The 26,286-nt window shown below is 38.7% G+C and overlaps 1 protein-coding gene across 5 annotated transcripts in view; it reads right to left on the bottom strand.

Annotated features, from left to right (window-relative positions):
* LOC106079856 (basic helix-loop-helix ARNT-like protein 1) overlaps positions 1-26,286 on the bottom strand; it is a 157,019-nt gene that overhangs the window by 23,630 nt on the left and 107,103 nt on the right. For 2 of the 5 annotated variants that reach the window (XM_056045012.1, XM_056045010.1), the window contains 3 exons: positions 11,625-11,776; positions 10,414-10,688; positions 2,105-2,200 (listed from right to left, as the gene is read on the bottom strand). In XM_056045012.1, the coding sequence (XP_055900987.1) occupies positions 2,105-2,200; positions 10,414-10,463 (146 nt within the window). In that variant the 5' untranslated portion in view covers positions 10,464-10,688; positions 11,625-11,776. Of the gene's footprint in view, positions 1-2,104; positions 2,201-10,413; positions 11,081-11,624; positions 11,777-26,286 lie in introns of those variants that run through there. The other 3 variants (XR_008780305.1, XM_056045009.1, XM_056045011.1) reach the window with 2 other exon arrangements.

The raw sequence follows: 26,286 nt of genomic DNA, 5'->3' as shown, positions 1-26,286 counted from the left end.
CTCAAGTTAATCAACCTCCTCCACAGGAGAAAGATTTTCTTTTCTACCTCCAGCTATATGTATCGACAGGAGGTCAAAGGCTGTCTAACAAAGGTGAACATACGTTACGAATGTTAGTTATCTAATCGTACATAAAGAAAAAGGCTGTTATCTCTATTGTTGTTAGTAGAGTTGAACAGAATTAAAAAAAAAAATGTGTGCTGTTTCGTAGTTGATCTCTAAGAAGACAGGTGCGCTGTTAGGAGGTGTAGTATTTAACCCTTTCAGCACGAATGAAGCGATGGGTTACCGTTGAAATGAACACTCTGAGGACAGTTCCAGAGTCTCTTGTTTTCTGTCATATCGGAAAGCTAAAAAGATTTTGGCTGTAAGATCAGAAACAAGAGGAAAGGGGAGATAGTTGATGTATAGCAGATACAATAAACCGCCTTTTAAATCTAGTCTGGTTTCAACATAGTCTAACTGTTAGAATCATTTTAGTTTCAGTTTATTCCCATTTTTTTTCTTTTCTAATCTATAATTGACCTCTTCATCATGCAATAGTAATACATTTAGATTGATATCAGTCTCACCTTAGAGTGTAAGCCCTTATTTATTTAGACGTCTAGGTTCATCAGCTTAAGGAGGATTGAAATGTATTCCAGTCTTTACACTAATGTTGTTGAGATACTTTGAAATGTATTCCAGTCTTTACACTAATGTTGTTGAGATACTTTGAAATGTATTCCAGTCTTTACACTAATGTTGTTGAGATACTTTGAAATGTATTCCAGTCTTTACACTAATGTTGTTGAGATACTTTGAAATGTATTCCAGCCTTTACACTAATGTTGTTGAGATACTTTGAAATGTATTCCAGTCTTTACACTAATGTTGTTGAGATACTTTGAAATGTATTCCAGCCTTTACACTAATGTTGTTGAGATACTTTGAAATGTATTCCAGCCTTTACACTAATGTTATTGAGATACTTTGAAAATATGATTTTACTCGAAATGAGATTCGATTTCAAACTTCTTTATTTCGTTTCACGACAACCACAAACACAGGTTCAACTTTGATAAACTGTTGCTAAGGTATCGCTCAAAACACTCACTACAAACAAAGCACACACATTTTCTTTCCGATAGCCAAGACAAGAATCCAAACCATTTTTCTTATTTCAGTCCGGTTATAGAAGAAGTTACATTAAATGAAACAAAAAATACAGTCATATAGGCTAAACAGGACCAGTAAACAAAATGTTCCTTCCAAAACATACTATGAGATAGAGATATGAAGTTTTGGTGTGGTGGAAGGCACATAACTTTTACACTAACCGCCATTCTTTGAGAAACGATTGACTAATGACTTTGAAATAGATCTACACTGGGAGAGGAGACGACAATTCCTACTATTACCATTATATGCTCTACTTGAGTAAAAGAATCCACGCAGACAGACTGAGTGAATTAATAGACGCTTTGCAAAAAACAAAAAAAAACAAAAAAAATAAATAAATAAAACAACAACATAAAAACAAAACAATTGTAATAGTCCCCGGATTTCGCCTACTTAGGCTACATTAAATAACAGCAGTACATTTTTCATTGAATGGATTTTTATTTTTACGATATCCGGTGCAATGATAGCATTGTATTGTTCGATCCTAGAGTTGAGTTCCATCATTAGATCTAGATTTCAGACACAACCAATCAGAAAAGGATTAGAGTGTGCTCTTGTTGTCGTGTGGCGCGAATCAAATGATTCAGAGATCCAGGAAGAAGTTTTTAGGTTAGCCATTTTGAACAATATTACCGATACAAATCTAGACAAATCTTGATTGATTTTTTTTTAATTTAGGCTTTACCTTCAAAAAAATCTTCTCGTAGTTACAGAACATAACAACAAATTTACACCAGTTCTTTACACATTTTCCACAATGGATGATTGATAACAATCTACAGTCCTATCTATAGGTAAGCTGCTAGGCAGACATATGTTGCCCTCAATCAAACAATTTCGCAACAATGATGTAGAATAAGTAATTGTGTGTGTGTTTCCTTCAGATAAAGACTATAGATAAATACATCTATATATATGTAGGAGACAAAGATGTACTCACCCAGGATGTCTGGCATCTACGTCACTGATGTCTGCACACGAGCTTGACTGACCTCCCTTCCCCTGCAGATCATCTTCATCGTCTGACTCGAAGGCGCTGGAAACACAGAAGACAAGGAAGTTGTGGATAAGACAGATGTGGTTATAGTTATGTACAGCTGAAATGACGTCACTTCCATTTATGGAATGATACGTGGCTTTTTTTAAGACGCTGGCAGAATTTACGGAAGAATTCGAACATAAACAAGTTGACCAACAAAATCTCGTAGGCGGCCCTGGCCGGACAGATTTATGTAGACTATATAATACAAGTCTCATTTGGGAGATCGACTTTAACAAATGTGAATTAGTCGCGAACACGTACAAATATTGGAGACTATCACGTGCACTATGTCACTGTTGATGGAATCAAAGTCATCGCTCAATATTTACTTTCGGTTGTTGGATGGTCCTCAGTTGACATGTATACATAGAATCGAACACAAATACTCCAAGTTCCACGACTAGAAGCATTTCGAAAAATAATGAAAGATACTTAAATAATTTCTATTTCATCATCTCATCTATGACTCTGGGACATAGGCGACCAGCCAGCTTCCTCCAGGCGTCTCGGTTCTGAGCGAATCTCTCCGAATGTCCCCATGTCTTTCCCATCTGCTTGGCATCTATCTGTTTGCTAATCACAGCGCCATGTATTTCTGGGCCGCCCTCTCTTTCTCTTTCCTTCGGGGTTCCAGGTGAAAGCTTGTCTTGTAATGTGGGATGCAGGCTTGCGGAGGGTGTGGCCGGAATCTCTGAAAGAAAATCTACTTCAATGGGCTGCTTCTTTGTTCGTGGCCACAGTTCCTGATTCGAGATCTTGTCTGGCCAATATAAGAAACTTTCTGAGGCAGCAATAGACTTTTTGTTTTCATGTTGCTGACCGGTGGCTCTCCGTGTCTCTGCTTCAAGACGTAAGGTCATCTGCGAGGTCGTCCAGCTGTCTCCACGGTGTCCACTGTATACCGTTCCGCTGTTTCTGTCTTCAAGACCCAATCTATGGCTAGCACGAATATGAAAGGAGAAAGTAAACAGCCTTGTCTCACTTCTGCTTGGACTTCTGGGCAGTCGTCTGTCGCGAACTATTCTGCAAGTCATCCCCTAATATGACTTCCATCCCCTCATATGACTTCCATCCCCTCTTATGACTTCCATCCCCTCATATGACTTCCATCTCCTCTTATGACTTCTGCTTGGACTTCTGGGCAGTCGTCTGTCGCGAACTATTCTGCAAGTCATCCCCTCATATGACTTCCATCCCCTCATATGACTTCCATCTCCTCTTATGACTTCCATCCCCTCATATGACTTCCATCCCCTCATATGACTTCCACCCCCTCATATGACTTCCATCTCCTCTTATGACTTCCATCCCCTCATATGACTTCCATCCCCTCATATGACTTCCATCTCCTCTTATGACTTCCATCCCCTCATATGACTTCCATCTCCTCTTATGACTTCCATCCCCTCATATGACTTCCATCTCCTCTTATGACTTCCATCCCCTCATATGACTTCCATCTCCTCTTATGACTTCCAACCCCTCATATGACTTCCATCCCCTCATATGACTTCCATCCCCTCATATGACTTCCAACTCCTCTTATGACTTCCATCCCCTCATATGACTTCCATCCCCTCATATGACTTCCATCCCCTCATATGACTTCCATCCCCTCTTATGACTTCCATCCCCTCATATGACTTCCATCCCCTCATATGACTTCCATCCCCTCACATGACTTCCATCCCCTCATATGACTTCCATCCCCTCATATGACTTCCTGATAATTTTTTTTTTCAGGCCCTTCAGAGTGTCTCAGTAGTGTCCAGAGGGTCTGTCTGTTCTCATAGTCTATACAACTGAAGAAAAGAGGAGAGTTCCATTCTGTTCCAGAATGGTCCGATCTGTGCATGATCTCTCCTTTCGAAAGCCGGCTTGTTGGTCACAGAAATAAAGCAGGAACTAAGCCTAACTAAGGTATCCTTTCAACAGGAGTTAGATGAAGTACCCCCCCCCCCCCCCCACTCTGGTAGCATTTCTTTATCCCATATCTTGCAAATGATAGCTGCTTCATACTAGTATCAATGTCTGTCTTTAGCGCCTCAATCGAGATCACGTCAGGTCTTGCAGTTTTGTGGTTCTTCAACAGCTTAAATGCGCTGCGGAAGTCTTGCTTAGTGGGTGCAATGCACTTTATAGGGCAGGTCTCTTGCAACTGGCGGTATCTCTAGCATCTCCTCAAATCCTTTGTTGTCTGTGCCAACCTTAAAGTCGCCCATTATGATGAGAATGTTCCTCTTCTGTCTGTCATGTATGATGGTAGTCAGCTGTTGTAAAAGTTGACTTTCTCCTCCTCTTCATTGCTGTTCGAATGGGAGAGCATTGAACAACATCTAAGTTTATCCTTCTTTTGTGGAATAATGCTGTTATAACCCGTGGTTCATCCGCTGCCCACCCGTACTTTGAAAACAACAACACTTTCAGAAGGCCACATATAGCTACGGAGGCGCGGTGGCTGATCGGTAAAGCGCTTGGCTTCCAAACCGGGGACCGGGGTTCGAATCCCGGTGAAGACTGAGATTTTTAATTTCGGGATCTTCTCGTGCCTCTGAGTCCACCCAGCTGTAATGGGTACCTGACATTAGTTGTGTTTTGCTGGCCACATGACACCCTCGTTAACAGTAGGCCGCAGAAACAGATGATCATCATCTGCCCTATAGACCATGAGGTCTGAAACGGGAACTTTACTTTACATATAGCTACAACTTGTTGAAGTTATTGAAATTCAATTTTCACGTGATCTTTTCTTTTTGAAGATATGAACGTAACAGACAGCTAGACAGTCAACTTTGACACATGTAACTAGATATGAACGTAACAGTCAACTTTGACACTTGATTGCACCAGTGGCGTAGTGAGCAAATTGTGCGCCCGGGGCATGGTACTTTAGCAGCCCCTATCCCTTTTCCATGAAAATCACATAGAAATATAGGCTTATAAATAAAATGTATTTAATATAAATATAATAAAAGGGGCCTTAGAATATATTACCTAAATTAAATATCCACAATAATTTAACTTCTATAAAATATTCTACTGTTTTTCGTACTAAAAAAAAATTCGGATACTCCGAGGTGTTTCTGAATTTTTAAAATCATTTTTTTTCCCTAAAATTTAATTATGAATCGGTCTCCAAAATGTATTGCAACTAATATTAACATAAACTAAATGATGAAACAAAATCTTCATCCACATGGATGTCAAAAGGAATGCAAAACCTCCACTTGTAGGCCTATAAATGTTAACAAACAAACAATTAGGCCTATAAATGTTAACAAACAAACAATTAGGCCTATAAATGTTAACAAACAAACAATTAGGCCTATAAATGTTAAAACGTTTTTAGGGAAAGTTGTCTATTGGCATTTACTGAGACATGGTTAGAGGAGGATGACAACGACAACCTGATTGCTATTGATGGTTTCTCTTTCGTGAGATCTGACAGAACGGCTGAGTCTAAGAAGAAGAAAGGTGGGGGGCTTTGTGTGTACATCAACCTCAAATACTGTACCAACTACACGGTTAAAAAGAGAATGTGCTGTCCGGATCTAGAATTACTGGCGCTCTCATTGAGACCTTTTTATTTGCCACGAGACTTTGGTGTTATTTACATAGTCCTGGTTTATGTTCCGCCTACAGCCAAGACGGAAGTTGCAGCTGCAATCATCGCTGACGTAGTGCATGAGTTTCAGACAAGGTCACCGGACGCACCAGTAGTTATACTGGGTGATTTTAATAAATGCACCTTGAAGGTTGACCTACCCACCTTCTATCAACACATCTCATGTCCGACAAGAGAGAACAGAACTCTGGACTTATGTTATTGTAACATCAAAGGAGCATTCACATCTCGTGAAAGGCCACCACTAGGATCATCGGACCACAAAACAATACAACTGCTGCCTACCTACCGTACGAAACTTAAAGAAGGAAAAATCATTCAAAAAAACGTACAAGAATGGACTCAAGACAATATTCTCAAACTACAGGGATGTCTAGACTGCACTGACTGGAATTTATTTAAAGAGACCACTTCAAATCTGGAAGAATGGGTCGACGCAGTGACAAATTACATCCAATTCTGTGAAAACATGTGCGTCAGCACTAAGAGCATCAAGATATACCCCAACAATAAACCATGGGTCACTGCAAAAATAAAACGGGAAATAATCAAAAAGAAAAGAGCATTTATGAGTGGCGATGGACAGACAAGGAAAATTGCTCAACGAAATCTCAACGTCGTTCTTGAGGAAGGGAGGAGAAACTACCGCACCAAGCTGGAAGACTCAATTAATACAAGTGACATGAGACAGGCTTGGGGCATCATGAACAAAATGGCAGGAGCACAAGTCAAAAGTAAAAGTAATCTGGCTACAAGAGACGAAAAAACATTAGCCAACGAGTTAAATGATTTCTATTGTCGCTTCGACACGAAAGATTTTAATTATCTAAGACTCAAAGCCCTTGAGGATGTCAATGTTAACAACTGTTTAGAATTAGCGATTACTAAAGAGCAAGTTTGTAACATTTTCAAAAACGTCAACCCAATGAAAGCTGGTGGGCCTGATGGAATAAAAGGGCGAATCTTAAAAGAATGTGCTGAACAACTAGCTGAACCTTTCCAAGATATTTTTTCTACTTCATTACTAAACCATGAGATACCACCTGTGTGGAAGTCATCTATAATTGTACCTGTGCCAAAGGTTTCCAAACCGAAGGAAATGAATGACTATAGACCTGTTTCACTTACTTCCATTGTGTCTAAATGTTTAGAAAAATTGGTTAAAATGTTTCTTCTGAATGATCTTTTAATAAGTTAGACCCTTTACAATTTGCTTACCAAAAGGGTAAAGGTGTAGACGATGCCATTCTAAATATTCTAAACTGTGTGTACAAACATCTGGACTTACCGAACACTTATGTAAGACTGTTCTTTATTGATTTCTCATCAGCTTTTAACACTATACAACTTCATTTACTCATTGAAAAGATGAAAGCGTTGCAGATTAGTCCATACATAATACTATGGGCTAATGAATTTTTGACCCAGAGAGCTCAGAGGGTTAGGGTAAACAATGTTATATCTAATGAACGCATAGTTAACACAGGGGCGCCCCAGGGGGCTGTGACATCGCCATTGTGGTTCATTTTGTACACCAATGACTTTCAATCCGACAGTTCTTGTTGCTCGTTCACAAAATTCGCTGATGATGCGGCTCTTCTTGCCCTGCTCTCAGAGAGCTCAGACGTAAATGAGTATTTCAAAGAAATAGAACACATTGAAAAATATTGTAAAGATAATTTTTTATTATTAAATGTAAAAAAAAACAAAGAAATGATAATCGACTTTCGTAGGGACAAGAAGGAATATGATATTGTTTCTGTAGCTGGAGAGACTATTGAAATTGTGCAAACCTTTAAATACCTTGGTACTATCCTAGACAATAAACTAAATTTTACTGCAAATACTGATTATATCAGCAAAAAAGGGCAGCAAAGATTACGATTACTAAGAAAACTGTCCTCGTTTAATGTTAGCGAAAAGGCTTTGGCTATGTTTTATCACGCTCATATCTGCAATATTTTAAGTTTCAATATCTCTGCCTGGTATGGCAATCTGAGCATTAAAAATAAAAATAAACTTTATAGAATCCTAAATGCTGCTGGCAAAATCATTGGCAAAAAACAAACCCCATTTGGGCAGTTGTTTGAGACAAACATTTCAAAAAAAGCTAACAAGATCCTCGAAATAAAGAATCACCCTTTGTGTCAGGATTTTGTGATTTTACCATCACAAAAGAGATACAAGACACCGATAGCAAAGACAAACAGACACAAACACTCTTTTGTTCCCCTGGCAATCAAATCATTAAATAAGAACAATCTGGTATAAACTTTGTCACATGTAAATTATGAGTGAGTCTGGTGTGAATGTACACTTTGGTTTCTTATAGTTATAATGTTTTTTGTTTGGTGTAATGCACAAATTGTAAGACAAATTTCCTTACGGATAATAAAGATTATTATTATTATTATTATTATTATTATTATTATTATTATTATTATTAGGCCTATAAATGTTAAAACACAAACAATTAGGCCTATAAATGTTAAAACACAAACAATTAGGCCTATAAATGTTAAAACACAAACAATTAGGCTTATCTCTATTTAAATTTGTCACTGCTATATATATGAAGGGGAATAATTCAGTTTATACCACCACTTCAGTCAAATACAATATCTTTAGCTTAATTAGGATGTCAAAAAAAAAATTAATTCTTGTCCAAATCAAATGTAACAAGCTTAGTGGTGGAGGGAGTGACCTGTCTACTCTACTTACTCTACAGACATGTTAGTGGTGGAGGGAGTGACCTGTCTACTCTACTTACTCTATAGACGTGTTAGTGGTGGAGGGAGTGACCTGTCTACTCTACTTACTATACAGACATGTTAGTGGTGGAGGGAGTGATCTGTCTACTCTACTTACTCTATAGACGTGTTAGTGGTGGAGGGAGTGACCTGTCTACTCTACTTACTCTACAGACATGTTAGTGGTGGAGGGAGTGATCTGTCTACTCTACTTACTCTACAGACATGTTAGTGGTGGAGGGAGTGATCTGTCTACTCTACTTACTCTACAGACATGTTAGTGGTGGAGGGAGTGACCTGTCTACTCTACTTACTCTATAGACATGTTAGTAGTGGAGGGAGTGACCTGTCTACTCTACTTACTCTACAGACATGTTAGTGGTGGAGGGAGTGATCTGTCTACTCTACTTACTCTACAGACATGTTAGTGGTGGAGGGAGTGACCTGTCTACTCTACTTACTCTACAGACATGTTAGTGGTGGAGGGAGTGACCTGTCTACTCTTACTCTACAGACATGTTAGTGGTGGAGGGAGTGACCTGTCTACTCTACTTACTCTACAGACGTGTTAGTGGTGGATGGAGTGACCTGTCTACTCTACTTACTCTACAGACGTGTTAGTGGTGGAGGGAGTGACCTGTCTACTCTACTTACTCTATAGACATGTTAGTGGTGGAGGGAGTGATCTGTCTACTCTACTTACTCTACAGACATGTTAGTGGTGGAGGGAGTGATCTGTCTACTCTACTTACTCTACAGACATGTTAGTGGTGGAGGGAGTGACCTGTCTACTCTACTTACTCTATAGACGTGTTAGTGGTGGAGGGAGTGACCTGTCTACTCTACTTACTATACAGACATGTTAGTGGTGGAGGGAGTGATCTGTCTACTCTACTTACTCTATAGACGTATTAGTGGTGGAGGGAGTGACCTGTCTACTCTACTTACTCTACAGACATGTTAGTGGTGGAGGGAGTGATCTGTCTACTCTACTTACTCTATAGACGTGTTAGTGGTGGAGGGAGTGACCTGTCTACTCTACTTACTCTACAGACATGTTAGTAGTGGAGGGAGTGATCTGTCTACTCTACTTACTCTACAGACATGTTAGTGTTGGAGGGAGTGACCTGTCTACTCTACTTACTCTACAGACGTGTTAGTGGTGGAGGGAGTGACCTGTCTACTCTACTTACTCTACAGACGTGTTAGTGGTGGAGGGAGTGACCTGTCTACTCTACTTACTCTACAGACATGTTAGTAGTGGAGGGAGTGACCTGTCTACTCTACTTACTCTATAGACGTGTTAGTAGTGGAGGGAGTGACCTGTCTACTCTACTTACTCTATAGACGTGTTAGTGGTGGAGGGAGTGACCTGTCTACTCTACTTACACTATAGACGTGTTAGTAGTGGAGGGAGTGACCTGTCTACTCTACTTACTCTATAGACGTGTTAGTGGTGGAGGGAGTGACCTGTCTACTCTACTTACACTATAGACGTGTTAGTGGTGGAGGGAGTGACCTGTCTACTCTACTTACTCTATAGACGTGTTAGTGGTGGAGGGAGTGACCTGTCTACTCTACTTACTCTATAGACGTGTTAGTGGTGGAGGGAGTGACCTGTCTACTCTACTTACTCTATAGACGTGTTAGTGGTGGAGGGAGTGACCTGTCTACTCTACTTACTCTATAGACGTGTTAGTGGTGGAGGGAGTGACCTGTCTACTCTACTTACCCTACAGACATGTTAGTGGTGGAGGGAGTGACCTGTCTACTCTACTTACTCTATAGACGTGTTAGTAGTGGAGGGAGTGATCTGTATACTATTTACTTACTCTATAGACGTGTTGCTGTTTTTCCGTTTGCGCTCCATCCCTGTTGCCATGGGCAACGGCGGCTGGGGCAAGATGGCGGTAGTGAACGTGTGGGGCGCAATAGTTCCCCGTAATTTCGCCGCAGACGTCTGCAGCAGCCCGTGCGGCAGCGGTGAGGGTGCTGTAGCGGCTGCCGGAGGTGATATGGTCGCTGGCGGAGCCACAGTGTTTCCGTTGTTGGCCTGCCTTGATGCAGGGTCGGCTCCGGAGATTGACACAATATAGTCCGAGAAATCCTGGTTTGAGAAAAAAAAAGACAAAAATAAAACCTCAACAATTGTTAGAAAGACACTTGCATTAGTTACATAGCCATGCAACACACAGATCATAATATAGTATACACACACACCATCTTTAACTTAACTCTGACATATAACACTCACACAGTCCACTTAACACACACGACGAAACAGACCTTTAAGAATAGAATCGTTTTCATCATCATCATCATCAAACTCCATTAGAGTGAGGGCTTGAGAGGCTCAAATCCTCTCTTGCAAAAGCCCTGGACAGAAACCCTGCTGTCTTGCGTAGTGCATAAATGTCGCCATACAGGTCGAGAATTTTGGGTTTCCCAGACCTGTCGAGACGGAGATCAGCAAGTCTGGGGCAGTCAAACAGAATATGAGGCACATTTCCTCTTCTTCCCCGCAGCGGGGGCACCGTGAATCGAAATTTGGCCATAGCCGTGAGAAATATGAGCCAACAGGACAATGGCCTGTCCTGCACTGTGCTGTAATAGCTTGATCAGGCCTGGACAGCCTCCACCACGGGGAAGTGCGGTCAGGGCGCCTCATGCGCTCCCAGACTCCACGGGCTTTTTGGGACTTGTCCCAGCACTCAAATCACTTTTCCATTTCTGTTTTTTGAATTATAGCCAGAGCATGATGAAAACTTACTGCCTGTTCAGTGGGTGGAATTGGCCCTCCCTGGTGGGCCAAGGAGTCTGCAATAGTAGAATCGTTTTTAGGGTTAGGGCTAGAATTGTTTTAGGAAGACCCACTATCTTTCACATACTGTAAGCCTGCATAAATTCTTTTATATGGAACTTAATAAACTATTGAAATAGTGTTCGACTAAATTGTGATTTTTTACACAGTGAATCACATTTGTAGTGTTTCGAGTGAAGTGCTACAGATGTCGAGACGTCAGCCTTGTTTGAATGGTCTTACCAGTAATGCAGCCAAGAAGGAAACGTTCACGCCTGACGTCACAGCATGCAAATATTGATGCAACTGTATGCTTTGAGTCCTTGATAGATGACCACGTCAAGTGCGTGAGGTCATTCCGTCAAACAACTTACGGTCAAGTCATTCTTGTACATCTGGAAGCGAAAAAAAAATTAATGTGATGCTAAAGACCTTTGTGTTTGAATCTCCTAGGGTTAGGCACATCGCCTATGCTCTGAGGGATTCGGGCATTTCAAGTAGGTGATGACACAATCCATTCATGAACTCAATGTGTCATTAAGCTTAAAAGTTAACTAACCTCATACAATCCTTAACCAAATTTGACAATGACAAAGTTGAAATAGTTTTAAAAAACATATTCTACTAAACTGGTATACGTATTGAAACTTGTACCAGCGCCAAGTGTAGATGTCTCCAGAATTAAGTAACAATAATGTAGCTACAGTTTCAGACCACAAGATTTGGAAGTTGTGCGATTACCTTCCGTAACTTTTAACGAGAATGTAGCAGCTACCTATCAAACATCTATCACATGTTTAAATCATTACATTTTTTAACAAGGACAATTCAGAAACACACGTAAGACCTCTTTCCTACCAAATGGGGTTTAGCATGAAATAGACGGTTTGAACAAGTCTGATCTTACAACGGATTTACTCACAGAAATTCAAACTCTTATTAATAATGAACATATTAAAAAATGTGTGGGGCGTAATAATCCTCTTACTTGAAGAAACGTCTGAAAATTATAAGATAAGATGCACTTTTAATACTACTAGAATATTTGTGTCTTATCAAGGCTTAGACTGTAAGGAACTGGACTTAAGTCTTAATTAATTGTCTGGAGGAATCAATGAATAGGACGGAGGAGGAGGGGTATTCATGACTTACATTGTGGTCACCATCTCCTTCTAAATGTCAAAGTTCATTTTAAATGAATCCGCAATATTCATGAAATAAATTAAAAAAAAATGTTTGTCTCTAGAGCTATGGGTGAGTGTGACCTTTATTTAGACTTTCACGTGTATTTACTCTTCTTTGGCCAACGGTTAACGAGCAGGGTGTCATGTGGCCAGCACAACTACCAATCAGAGTTGGGCGGACTCAGGGGCGTCCTGAAATTCCCGTTTTCGCAACAAAATCGACTGAAAATTGTTAATTTAAAAACAACAACAACAAAAACAAACAAAAACATTTCAGTACCGCTACGTCTTCTCCAGCGCGATTCTGTCCTGCGTTCTTATGTAGGAAATGCAAGTGCCCTGAATGCCCTATTTAGCCTGACAGCACAACGCGTCTTGTGTAACACGAAGATGTTCTTATGACAAACCAATACAGACAAAACGTTAGCTATATGTACTTCGTATGTCTCTAGCATTTAGTCAGTACCACACCTCCTTCTTTGACCTGCACCTTTTTCTAACTAAGATAAATAGTGTGCTTTAGACTTGACCCAAAGATTCCCAAGCTAGCTAAGAGAGCGGGAACGTTTCTTCGCTTGGGAGGGGACGTCCGAAGGTAAAAGCTTGAGAAACACTGCAGCATGGTGATTACAAAAAAATGACATGGTGGCTACAAGTCCACTTCACCAAAGTTGTAGCCAAGAGGACGTAGCTCGTTAGGACGAGGAACTCAATATGCTAAACACCGTAGACATGAGCTTGTTGCCAGTGAATGGAAGTATCGATTTCAGGCATCGGAGTTGTTCTTGATAGCGATGTCCTAGTGATATTGATGAGCACTTCAAGAGCAGGTAACTCAATGATAGCGGAGGTGTAATCACGTTTCTGTTGTATGACCAGTTCACTCAATGTCAGCATATATTAGAGAGGAAACAAAACAAAGATAAATCTCTAAACAGAGATGTTTTACCTGGGCATGTATATCATTTACCTTAGTTTTTTTATTTTTTAAAAATCATATTCTTCTGCGTTTTCATTATTATGTTGTAGAGTTCTGCAAACTATACCAATATCTGAGATGAACTGCGCAGTGGTTTCAAAATAAGGCAATTGTCCATATCATTTTTCTTCTATAGCCAGTGCTAGACTTATGGTAACACCTCTGGGAGCCTAAATTTTCCTATTATTAAATTAGGAATATTTATTTCTATATGGATGTATTACTTTAGAATTGAAATTAGGTTGTGAATCAAAATTAGAAAATTTTATGTAAATCTGCCAAGGTCCCTGCACGTATCAATCAAGAAAGGTTATGTACAATTTTAAAACAATAGAGCAATATTTGTTCAAGTAATCAGTTTTAAATGTTGGGCGTTGACCGACAAAACTTTCGGAAAACTTGAAAACAAATTATGACCTCTCCATGCACACAGCACATTTCCTCTTTTATAGCTGCTCAGGTATACACAACTTTTAAAAAATGGATCTGCGTCATTTTCTTACTATATAACATTTTTTTTTGCCTGCAGGTCGAGAAGTCTCATGGATATAGCGGTTTTTTTTTTCTATTACTAAAAATAAGTAATGTTGATGACCACTAAAATGCCTTTTTAATTAACTTTTGACATTTTCAGCTAAAATTCTGAATAATTTGTACACTAAGAATACTTCCCTTTTTCCATATCAAACAAACGAATTAATTACCAATAATTCATTTACGAATTTGTTTTTTTTTAAAATGGATTCACGTTTTGTTAGGTACACTCAATAATTATTTCAAGTTTCAACTTGGTCCGAGTAATCGGTGGGAGAAAAAAAAATTATACAATTACAACGTATTTAGCCATATCAATGATAACTGAAGGATTAATTTTCCTTGTTGGTATCAAAGAAAATTATTAGTTATCTGTAATTAATTGACTAATTGTTTAATTTGTTATCGAGTTATATATTGTCTAAGCTAATGAATAATTATGCAAAGTTTCAAATTCATCCGAGAATGAACGTGGGAGAAATAACGTGTTCAAACATTTGATCAGACAGACAGACAGACAGATTGAGTGAATCAAAATTAACGCATTCCAAACGATTTAATTCTTTTTTTTTTTTTTGTAAAAGAAACGTGAGATGCTGTTGTCTCTGGTATGATTGTTACGAAATTTCAGAGTTATCTTAATTATGTTTTTCTTGCCAAGATTTGCACAGACTTTCATTATTTTGCATTTTTGTTAAAGAAATAATTCATAGCGACCCTAAATAAACAATGTTGGCAAAGGAAACTTTAAGAGGGCAATGGTTCACGTATATGAGTCCAATAAAAGGTCAAATCTAGAGATAATAATAATAATAATAATAATTTTATTTATAAAGCGCTGTTAACAAACAAAATGTAGGCTCAAGGCGCTGTAACAACATTACAAACAAAAACACGAGAGCTAGAATAACAGTTAATCTAAAAAAGTTTTAAACAGATAGATAAAGGTGCCTAGTTATTAGTTATGTTCCAAAAGTATCATAACTTACAATTTGTGTATAAACGTTTGAGGGGTTTGCTAGGCAGGTCAAATTATACACAGGCCCAACTAGATGGGGAAAGCTCGTTGTGACATAATGGAGAACTAACTATTTTTGGTTACTTGTATAGTTAGGAGTGATTTCCCTTATGTAGTTTATAAAAGGCCTTGCAAACTGTGATTAGTTGCCACTTGCTCCTGAGTTACCAGCTTGACCACTTGACCTGTGTTGTGAATAGTATTTGTTTCTGTTAGTGTTCGTGTGTCATGGGGTACTCGGAGAAGTGTGCCCTGCTCTGGAGATCTTTGGGCTAAGTATATCTTTAGTATTGTTGTATTTTATATAATGTATTTATTAGTAGATATAGCCTCAAATGATTTCCAGGCAGTATATTTTTACCCTGATGTTCTGCATCCGGGGTACTCCCAAACGTGACATATTTTTGTAACCTTTCTCTGAGGGATTCAACCTGTATTGAATCATCAGATGGACTTTACATATTTTTGTAACCTTTCTCTGAGGGATTCAACCTGTATTGAATCATCAGATGGACTTTACATATTTTTGTAACCTTTCTCTGAGGGATTCAACCTGTATTGAATCATCAGATGGACTTTACATATTTTTGTAACCTTTCTCTGAGGGATTCAACCTGTATTGAATCATCAGATGGACTTTACATATTTTTGTAACCTTTCTCTGAGGGATTCAACCTGTATTGAATCATCAGATGGACTTTACATATTTTTGTAACCTTTCTCTGAGGGATTCAACCTGTATTGAATCATCAGATGGACTTTACATATTTTTGTAACCTTTCTCTGAGGGATTCAACCTGTATTGAATCATCAGATGGACTTTACATATTTTTGTAACCTTTCTCTGAGGGATTCAACCTGTATTGAATCATCAGATGGACTTTACATATTTTTGTAACCTTTCTCTGAGGGATTCAACCTGTATTGAATCATCAGATGGACTTTACATATTTTTGTAACCTTTCTCTGAGGGATTCAACCTGTATTGAATCATCAGATGGACTTTACATATTTTTGTAACCTTTCTCTGAGGGATTCAACCTGTATTGAATCATCAGATGGGCTTTACCAAAAGGATGTCTATAGGTGGGATTCTATGAAGCTTGTAAGCTCATAGGTTTCCCTGAAGCTTATAGTACATCATGACCCTTTTGTTTTGTTTACCTGAGCCCTGTGACCTTTATTTTACTCATGTAAATGTGTGATCTCCAGAATGTGACGATAATGTAACATATGACTAGGGCTATGTGCCATATTATTTTTGAGTATCTTTTGTTTACTTTTTGTTGTGTCGGCCTGTGAGTTGATGGCCATGTATTTACACATTTATTTTACTCATGTAAATAAACTTTGTATATATGTTTACCAGCGACTTTGTAAAGTCTTTTGTTGCATACATTAGTTAATTGTATACCTGGAGGTTATACCTAATAACCTAGGCAGTACAAGAAGGGACCAGTACACCTCTGGACGAACGTGCCAGCACACTTTTAACACTGATCTGTTGATCTAAAGTAGCTAAGTCTAGCTATAATTCTAATTGAATATCTTTAGCTATACCAGCTAATAGGAAAATTAATTGATCAAAATTTTGTTATATTGAGTGGGGTGCTCTTTTAGAATCAATCCCCATTACTATGTAACATGGGGTACTCTTACAAGCAACCTCATTTCATTTGTAACACTCGTCATGAACTTGAAATATACTATATGAAAAACATACATGCACATTTCTTCCTATGAGTTTATAGTCTCTCACACGCCAATAATTTTCTCACGAGTGTCTCTAGTCTGGCTCACTGTTGTCTAGTCCGTCTCGAAAACGGTCTCACTGTTGTCTAGTTTGTCTTGAGATTCGAACCTAAAATAAAATCGGGAGCAAAACCTAAATAGAAAGTACTTTAAATAAGTAGCTGTAGTAAAAGTGGTTGTATAAGAAGTGGCTGTAGTAGACGTAGTTGTAGTAGAAGTGGCTGTAGTAGACGTGGTTGTAGTAAAAGTGACTGTAGTAGACGTGGTTGTAGTAGACGTGGTTGTAATAGACGTAGTTGTAGTAGAAGTGGCTGTAGTAGACGTGGTTGTAGTAGAAGTGACTGTAGTAGACGTAGCTATAGTAGAAGTGGCTGTGGTAGACGTAGTTGTAGTAGAAGTGGCTGTAGTAGACGTGGTTGTAGTAGAAGTGTCTGTAGTAGACGTGGTTGTAGTAGAAGTGACTGTAGTAGACGTAGTTGTAGTAGAAGTGTCTGTAGTAGACGTAGTTGTAGTAGAAGTGGCTGTAGTAGACGTGGTTGTAGTAGAAGTGGCTGTAGTAGACGTTGTTGTAGTAGAAGTGGCTGTAGTAGACGTGGTTGTAGTAGAAGTCTCTGTAGTAGACGTGGTTGTAGTAGAAGTGGCTGTAGTAGACGTGGTTGTAGTAGAAGTGGCTGTAGTAGACGTGGTTGTAGTAGAAGTGGCTGTAGTAGACGTGGTTGTAGTAGAAGTGACTGTAGTAGACGTAGTTGTAGTAGAAGTGGCTGTAGTAGACGTGGTTGTAGTGGACGTGACTGTAGTAGACGTAGTTGTAGTAGACGTAGTTGTAATAGACGTAGTTGTAGTAGACGTGGTTGTAGAAGACGTGGTTGTAGTAGAAGTGGCTGTAGTAGACGTGGTTCTAGTAGACGTAGTTGTAATAGACGTAGTTGTAGTAGAAGTGGTTGTAGTTGACGTAGTTGTAGTAGAAGTGGTTGTAGTAGACGTAGTTGTAGTAGACGTGGTTGTAGTAGACGTGGCTGTAGTAGAAGTGGTTGTAGTTGACGTAGTTGTAGTAGACGTGGTTGTAGTAGACGTAGTTGTAGTAGACGTGGCTGTAGTAGAAGTGGTTGTAGTAGACGTAGTTGTAATAGACGTGGCTGTAGTAGAGGTGGTTGTAGTAGACGTAGTTGTAGTAGAAGTGGTTGTAGTAGACGTAGTTGTAGTAGAAGTGGTTGTAGTAGACGTATTTGTAGTAGACGTGGCTGTAGTAGACGTAGTTGTAGTAGACGTAGTTGTAGTAGAAGTGGTTGTAGTAGAAGTGGTTGTAGTAGACGTAGTTGTAGTAGAAGTGGTTGTAGTAGACGTAGTTGTAGTAGAAGTGGTTGTAGTAGACGTAGTTGTAATAGACGTGGCTGTAGTAGAGGTGGTTGTAGTAGACGTAGTTGTAGTAGACGTAGTTGTAGTAGACGTGGCTGTAGTAGACGTAGTTGTAGTAGGCGTAGTTGTAGTAGACGTAGTTGTAGTAGAAGTGGTTGTAGTAGACGTAGTTGTAGTAGACGTGACTGTAGTAGACGTGGTTGTAGTAGACGTAGTTGTAGTAGAAGTGGTTGTAGTAGAAGTGGTTGTAGTAGACGTAGTTGTAGTAGAAGTGGTTGTAGTAGACGTAGTTGTAGTAGAAGTGGTTGTAGTAGACGTAGTTGTAGTAGACGTGGCTGTAGTAGACGTAGTTGTAGTAGACGTAGTTGTAGTAGACGTAGTTGTAGTAGACGTAGTTGTAGTAGAAGTGGTTGTAGTAGACGTAGTTGTAGTAGACGTAGTTGTAGTAGACGTAGTTGTATTAGACGTAGTTGTAGTAGACGTGGTTGTAATAGACGTGGTTGTAATAGACGTAGTTGTAGTAGATGTAGTTGTAGTAGACGTGGTTGTAATAGACGTAGTTGTAGTAGACGTGGTTGTAATAGACGTAGTTGTAGTAGACGTAGTTGTAGTAGACGTAGTTGTAGTAGAAGTGGTTGTAGTAGACGTGGTTGTAATAGAAGTGGTTGTAATAGATGTGGTTGTAATAGACGTAGTTGTAGTAGACGTGGTTGTAGTAGACGTAGTTGTAGTAGAAGTGGTTGTAGTAGACGTAGTTGTAGTAGACGTGGTTGTAGTAGACGTAGTTGTAGTAGAAGTGGTTGTAGTGGACGTAGTTGTAGTGGACGTAGTTGTAGTAGACGTAGTTGTAGTAGACGTAGTTGTAGTAGAAGTGGTTGTAGTAGACGTAGTTGTAGTAGACGTGGTTGTAGTAGACGTGGTTGTAGTAGACGTAGTTGTAGTAGACGTGGTTTTAATAGACGTAGTTGTAGTAGACGTGGTTGTAATAGACGTGGTTGTAGTAGACGTAGTTGTAGTAGACGTGGTTGTAAAAGACGTAGTTGTAGTAGAAGTGGTTGTAGTAGACGTAGTTGTAGTAGACGTGGTTGTAGCAGACGTGGTTGTAATAGACGTAGTTGTAGTAGAAGTGGTTGTAGTAGACGTAGTTGTAGTAGAAGTGGTTGTAGTAGACGTAGTTGTAGTAGAAGTGGTTGTAGTAGACGTAGTTGTAGTAGAAGTGGTTGTAGTGGACGTAGTTGTAGTGGACGTAGTTGTAGTAGACGTAGTTGTAGTAGACGTAGTTGTAGTAGACGTAGTTGTTATAGACGTGGTTGTAATAGACGTAGTTGTAGTAGACGTGGTTGTAATAGACGTAGTTGTAGTGGACGTAGTTGTAGTAGACGTGGTTTTAATAGACGTGTTGTAGTAGACGTAGTTGTAGTAGACGTGGTTGTAGTAGACGTAGTTGTAGTAGAAGTGGTTGTAGTAGACGTAGTTTTAGTAGACGTAGTTGTTATAGACGTGGTTGTAATAGACGTAGTTGTAGTAGACGTGGTTGTAGTAGACGTGGTTGTAATAGACGTAGTTGTAGTAGACGTAGTTGTAGTAGAAGTGGCTGTAGTAGACGTGGTTGTAGTAGACGTGGTTGTAGTAGACGTGGTTGTAGTAGACGTGGTTGTAATAGACGTAGTTGTAGTAGAAGTGGTTGTAGTAGACGTAGTTGTAGTAGAAGTGGTTGTAGTAGACGTAGTTGTAGTAGAAGTGGCTGTAGTAGACGTGGTTGTAGTAGAAGTGGTTGTAGTAGACGTAGTTGTAGTAGAAGTGGTTGTAGTAGACGTAGTTGTAGTAGAAGTAGTTGTAGTAGACGCAGTTGTAATAGACGCGGCTGTAGTAGAAGTAGCTGTAGTAGACGTGGTTGTAGTAGAAGTGGCTGTAGTAGACGTAGTTGTAGTAGACGTAGTTGTAGTAAACGCAGTTGTAATAGACGCGGCTGTAGTAGAAGTAGCTGTAGTAGAAGTAGCTGTAGTAGAAGTAGCTTTAGTAGACGTAGTTGTAGTAGACGCAGTTGTAATAGACGCGGCTGTAGTAGAAGTGGCTGTAGTAGAAGTAGCTGTAGTAGAAGTGGCTGTAGTAGAAGTGGCTGTAGTAGACGTAGTTGTAGTAGACGTAGTTGTAGTAAACGCAGTTGTAATAGACGCGGCTGTAGTAGAAGTAGCTGTAGTAGAAGTAGCTGTAGTAGAAGTAGCTTTAGTAGACGTAGTTGTAGTAGACGCAGTTGTAATAGACGCGGCTGTAGTAGAAGTGGCTGTAGTAGAAGTAGCTGTAGTAGAAGTGGCTGTAGTAGAAGTAGCTGTAGTAGAAGTAGCTGTAGTAGAAATAGCTGTAGTAGACGCAGTTGTATTAGACGCGGCTGTAGTAGAAGTGGCTGTAGTAGAAGTAGCTGTAGTAGAAGTAGTTGTAGTAGAAGTAGTGACTAATGTTCTCGCAGAGTCCAAAAATATTTGTTGTAGTTGTAGTTACCACTTAGTAAAAGTCATGTCTGTGAAGTATCTTGAAATACAACTATTCCGCATGGTCACTGTATTGAGAGTGAAGATGTTGCACATAAAAACTTTCTTAAACTGTTAAATATTGACATGATGCAATGCAACAAACATCGATCCCTATCTTTCCGACAAGTGTCACGTGTAGACAGACGGTGAAGTTCTAAATTGTAAGCTCAAATCACTGAAGATTCATCAGCATATTATCTCGTCATGGAAAGCTATTACCGCTGTTAGTCTTCTAAATGAACATTTCATCTTATTTTCTGTCTTCTTAAAATCAGCTCTTCATTTCGATGAACATATTTGACTGCAGATAAAATGAGAGCACATTATGTAACTCTAGCTTGCAGTGTTTTATCATTAGACCACATTCAAAGACTGGGAAAGTATTAACTTTTTTGGCTACTTCATGGTCTAAAATCTATTTCATCAAGACTTCACATTGAAAGTAGTTCTTATGTTTTACAAAGCAGAGTCTTAACTTTGCACACCGAGAGTAGTCTAACTCTAAATAATGATATATTATTATATCCCTTTAGGTACAAATTAAAGGATGGGAAGCGATCACAAGGTGGAGATAGAAAACGCTTCAGAGACACCTTCGAAACTTCTTTGAAAACCTTCAGCATTGACCCTGCCACATGGTAGATGGAAGCACAATTACATTCTTCGCTTTCAGAAAAGTAAAAAAAGTAGCTGTTCTAATGTCGAAGTACACGATGTCAAGCAACAAAATGAAGTTCCACAAGTGTTGATGAAAAAATATAAGCAAGTATTCGAAGGACTCGGTACATACAAAATGAAGTGTCAGGGAGAGGTATGGCGAGAATGAATGTTAGTTTGATATTTGGTATGATTGTTATATCCCCTTGTTATGAATGCGAAGTGTTGCACGTGTTGTGAACTGAGTGATTAAGTCTTCGTTGAATGTGCGAGAGAATGTGTTAGGTCAGTAAGGTCTTGCTCCCGGTCCAGGAAGGTTGGACGTTTACTTCCTGGACTGGTATTTATGCATTTATATATTTATAAGTTGATGGACTGGTGTTTTGTGTATTTCATAAGAGTGATATAATTGTGTGCTTTATTAAGTATTAAAGTATTATCGATATTCATGAATATAAGGAGTTAGAGTTGATGTATATTAAGTGTTCGTATTTGAGTTAAGCAAGTATTGAATTATAATTGAGTAACCAAGAAAGTACCAAGCAAGTATTATTTAATATTCAAGAAACCCCTAGTGAGCCACAGGAACCAAGTTAAGAAACACAACAAGACAAGAGACAAGCAGAGCATAGCAGCAGCAGTATATATATATATATATAAAAGTCGAACCTCTGACATGAAGTATCACATTAAACTGACGTCAGATGCAAAACCAGTTATTCAATGTGCGCGCAGAGTTGCACCATCACTCTATGAAGAATTGAAAAGAAAACTCACACAAATGCAACAAGATGGAGTGATCACAGAAGTTGATGAACCAACAGAATGGGTTCATAACTTGGTTATAGCAAAGAAGAAAGATAATTCTTTGAGGTTGTGTTTAGATCCCCGAGAACTTAACAAATATATAATGAGAGAACATTTCACTATACCAACATTTGATCAAAACAATAGTTTACTGGGAGCAGCAAAACTGTTTAGTATACTTGATCAAAAGGATGCATATTGGCAAGTGGAGTTGGATGAACCAAGCTCTTATTTATGTACATTCAATACTCCGTTTGGAAGATACAGATTCTTGAGAATGCCTTTTGGTATATCCTCAGCTAGTGAAGTATTACAGAAACGTGCTTATCAAGTATTCGGAGACATACCATGTGTACATATCATGTCAGATGACATGCTGATTGCAGCAAAAGATGAAAAAGAACATGATCAAATTTTTGAAAATGTTCTGGAGAGAGCTAGAAAGAACAATGTAAAGTTCAACAAGAACAAGATACAATATAAACTTTCTGGTGTTAATTATCTCGGAAGACAAATTGGAGCAGATGGTATTCGTCCAGATCCAGCTAAAATCAAAGCAATAATGGAGATGCCAGCACCAACAGATCGAACAGGAATTCAAAGACTGCTAGGGATGTTGAACTTTCTGTCAAGTTTCATTCCAAACATGTCAACAATTACCAGTCCATTGCGTGAATTGCTAAAGAAAGATGTATTGTGGCAGTGGAATGCAGAGCAAGAAAATGCTTTCCAACTAATAAAGAAAACACTTAGTGAAGCTCCAGTTCTGCAATTGTTTAACCCTGAAAAGCCAGTTACTATTCAGTGTGACGCTTCTTCTAAAGGGTTGGGAGCATGTTTAATGCAAGAAGATAAACCAGTTGCGTATACGTCAAGATCATTGACAGAAACAGAGTGTAGATATGCACAAATAGAAAAGGAAATGTTAGCTATAGTGTTTGCAGCTGAACATTTTCACCATTATATTTTTGGAAGAACTGTGACTGTACAATCAGATCACAAACCTTTGCAAACTATTGTGACTAAGCCTTTACATAAGATTTCACCAAGACTTCAGTTGATGATGTTAAGACTGTTGAGATATCAATTAACAGTAACTTACACTCCAGGTTCAAAAATGCAAATAGCTGATACGTTATCGCGTGCGTACATCAATGGTCAAGAACAATCAAATTCAAATGATGACATGGTTATGAGAATTTATAGCGCAACAGCACAGTTTCCGGGAAGTGATCAGAAGATTATTGAAACTAGAAGGAAAACTGAATCTGATGCTAAATTAAAACTTGTAATGAATTATGTCAGAAAAGGTTGGCCAAAGATAAAAACTCAAGTTCATGAAACAGTGAAAGTGTATTGGTCATTTAAAGACAGTATTCATGAAGAGAATGGAATATTGTTTTATGAGAACAGAATTATAATTCCTTCAAGTATGAGAAATGAAATTCTCGACAAGTTACACATAGGTCATTTTGGTCTTGAGAAAACTAGATCCGAGGCAAAACAGAGTGTGTTTTGGCCAGGATTGTCCAAAGATATTTTTTCGACAATAATGAAATGCGCAACATGTGCAACGTTCAAAAGAAATAATGTGAAGGAAAAATTGCTACCATATGCTGTACCAGACAGACCATGGAAAAAGGTTGCGACAGATTTGTTTGAATGGCGAAACAATGACTATTTGCTTGTTGTGGACTATTTCTCTAAATACCCTGAAATAAAACGAATGGAGAACAAAACAGCAGAATGTGTTATCAGGGCAATGAAAGGTATTTTTGCTAGACATGGCATACCAGAAGAAATAGTGAGCGACAATATGCCATTCAATAGCTATCAATATAGAGAGTTTGCTTCTGAATGGGGTTTCAAGATAACAACATCAAGTCCCAGGTACCCTCAATCAAATGGACAAAGTGAAGTGTATGTTGGTATCGTAAAGCAGATATTTAACAAAGCATACAAAAGTGGGAAAGATCCATATCTCGCTATGCTCGAGTATAGAAATACTCCGATAAGCAAACTGCTTTATTCGCCATCACAACTGCTGATGAGTAGAAGACTCAGGGACATCATTCCAACTGATCCCAAACTATTGAAACCATCGGTAGCTGAAAATGCAGAGACACTACTCAACGAACGACAGAGGAAAAGCAAAGTGAAATACGATTCAAAAGCAAGGTTACCTAAAGACTACTCTGTCGGGGAGAAGGTGAGAGTTCGTCTAGGACAAACATGGCAGAAAGCAGTCGTCATTAAGAAACATCCATCACCCAGATCTTACATCATAAAGACAAATGATGGGAAAACATACAGACGAAATCAACGGTTTTTAAACAAGAGCTACGAAGAAGACATCTCTGGGTACTATGACACCGACGAAGACAATGAACAGCAAACTGTTAGAACAAAAGAAACAGACGTCTAGAGAACTTGCTGTGCCGGTCAAGACAACCAGAAGTGGTCGAGTTGTCAAAATTCCTTGTAAATATAAGTATTAAGAACTTTAAAAGGAAGGATGTGATGATAGCTTCAAAAGGAAGGATGTGTTAATATTAGAAGATATTACGTCATTGTTTGTTGTTTATGTTTTATGCGAAAGCAAAGAATCGGACGGAAATAAAAGTTAGTTATATATGCCTACCTTGATAAAGACAGTCTCGTTATTATCATTATTAATTAGTAACGTCTACAGTAATTTATTATTAATCTGTGACTACAGAACAGTATAAGTTTTCCTGATGCCTGACTCAAAGATTGTATAAGTTTTCTTGATGCCTGACTCAAAGATTGTATAAGTTTTCTTGATGCCTGACTCAAAGATTGTATGTTTTATTGATGCATGACTCAAAGATTGTATAAGTTTTCCTGATGCCTGACTCAAAGATTGTATAAGTTTTCTTGATGCCTGACTCAAAGATTGTATAAGTTTTCCTGATGCCTGACTCAAAGATTGTATAAGTTTTCCTGATGCCTGACTCAAAGATTGTATAAGTTTTCTTGATGCCTGACTCAAAGATTGTATAAGTTTTCCTGATGCCTGACTCAAAGATTGTATAAGTTTTCTTGATGCCTGACTCAAAGATTGTATAAGTTTTCCTGATGCTTGACTCAAAGATTGTATAAGTTTTCCTGATGCCTGACTCAAAGATTGTATAAGTTTTCTTGATGCCTGACTTAAAGATTGTATAAGTTTTCTTGATGCCTGACTCAAAGATTGTATAAGTTTTCTTGATGCCTGACTCAAAGATTGTATAAGTTTTCTTGATGCCTGACTCAAAGATTGTATAAGTTTTCTTGATGCCTGACTCAAAGATTGTATAAGTTTTCTTGATGCCTGACTCAAAGAGCACACGTTTCATTGTGATCAGATTCATGAAGGAAAGGCAATGAACTCACGTTGTACCAAATACGAAGACTGGAACTTCTTTACAATGACCCGTAATGAAGAACTTTTGGTATCCTTGGTGAAATAGTGGTCACAGTTTTTTCGTTTGTGAATATGTTCACGTGCAAAAGGGTTCAACACAAAGTCGGGTACATTCGAGTGAAGAATGTCTTCAAATCTTCGATTTAGGTCGTCATAGAATAGCACGTCATAGAATAGCACGTCATAGAATAGCACGTCATAGAATAGCATGTCATAGAATAGCACGTCATAGAATAGCACGTCATAGAATAGCACGTTATAGAATAGCACGTCATAGAATAGCACGTCATAGACACAACAAAAAGTAGAAATGGGCGAGTTGATTATTCAAGTTATCCAAACAGATTAACTGTCTTTTAATTTTTAATAGTATGAAATGTTCATCTTTTAGCTGACCCTTTCGTCGTCTCGCGGACCCCAGTTTGAGAAACACTGATGTAGATTATTTAGAGAGGTAACCTAGTTAGATAGGGTCTTAGTTCCCCGTAACTTTCTTGATCTAGAAACTACTTTTCATTTTACCAGTACTTCTTTGGATACAAAGAGGTAAAGCGTGGCTCACTCGGGATATTCTATTGACACAGAAAACTCAAACTCTCCCAATGATGTGAGACGCAAAAACTAAATCCTTCTAGCGTGTAGCGATCAGAAGAATCAATG

This window comes from Biomphalaria glabrata, chromosome 10 (genome assembly GCF_947242115.1).
Source record: "Biomphalaria glabrata chromosome 10, xgBioGlab47.1, whole genome shotgun sequence".
NCBI lineage: Eukaryota > Metazoa > Mollusca > Gastropoda > Planorbidae > Biomphalaria > Biomphalaria glabrata.
Note: the sequence above shows the minus strand (reverse complement) of the source record. Positions and strands in the feature narration are given on the sequence as shown.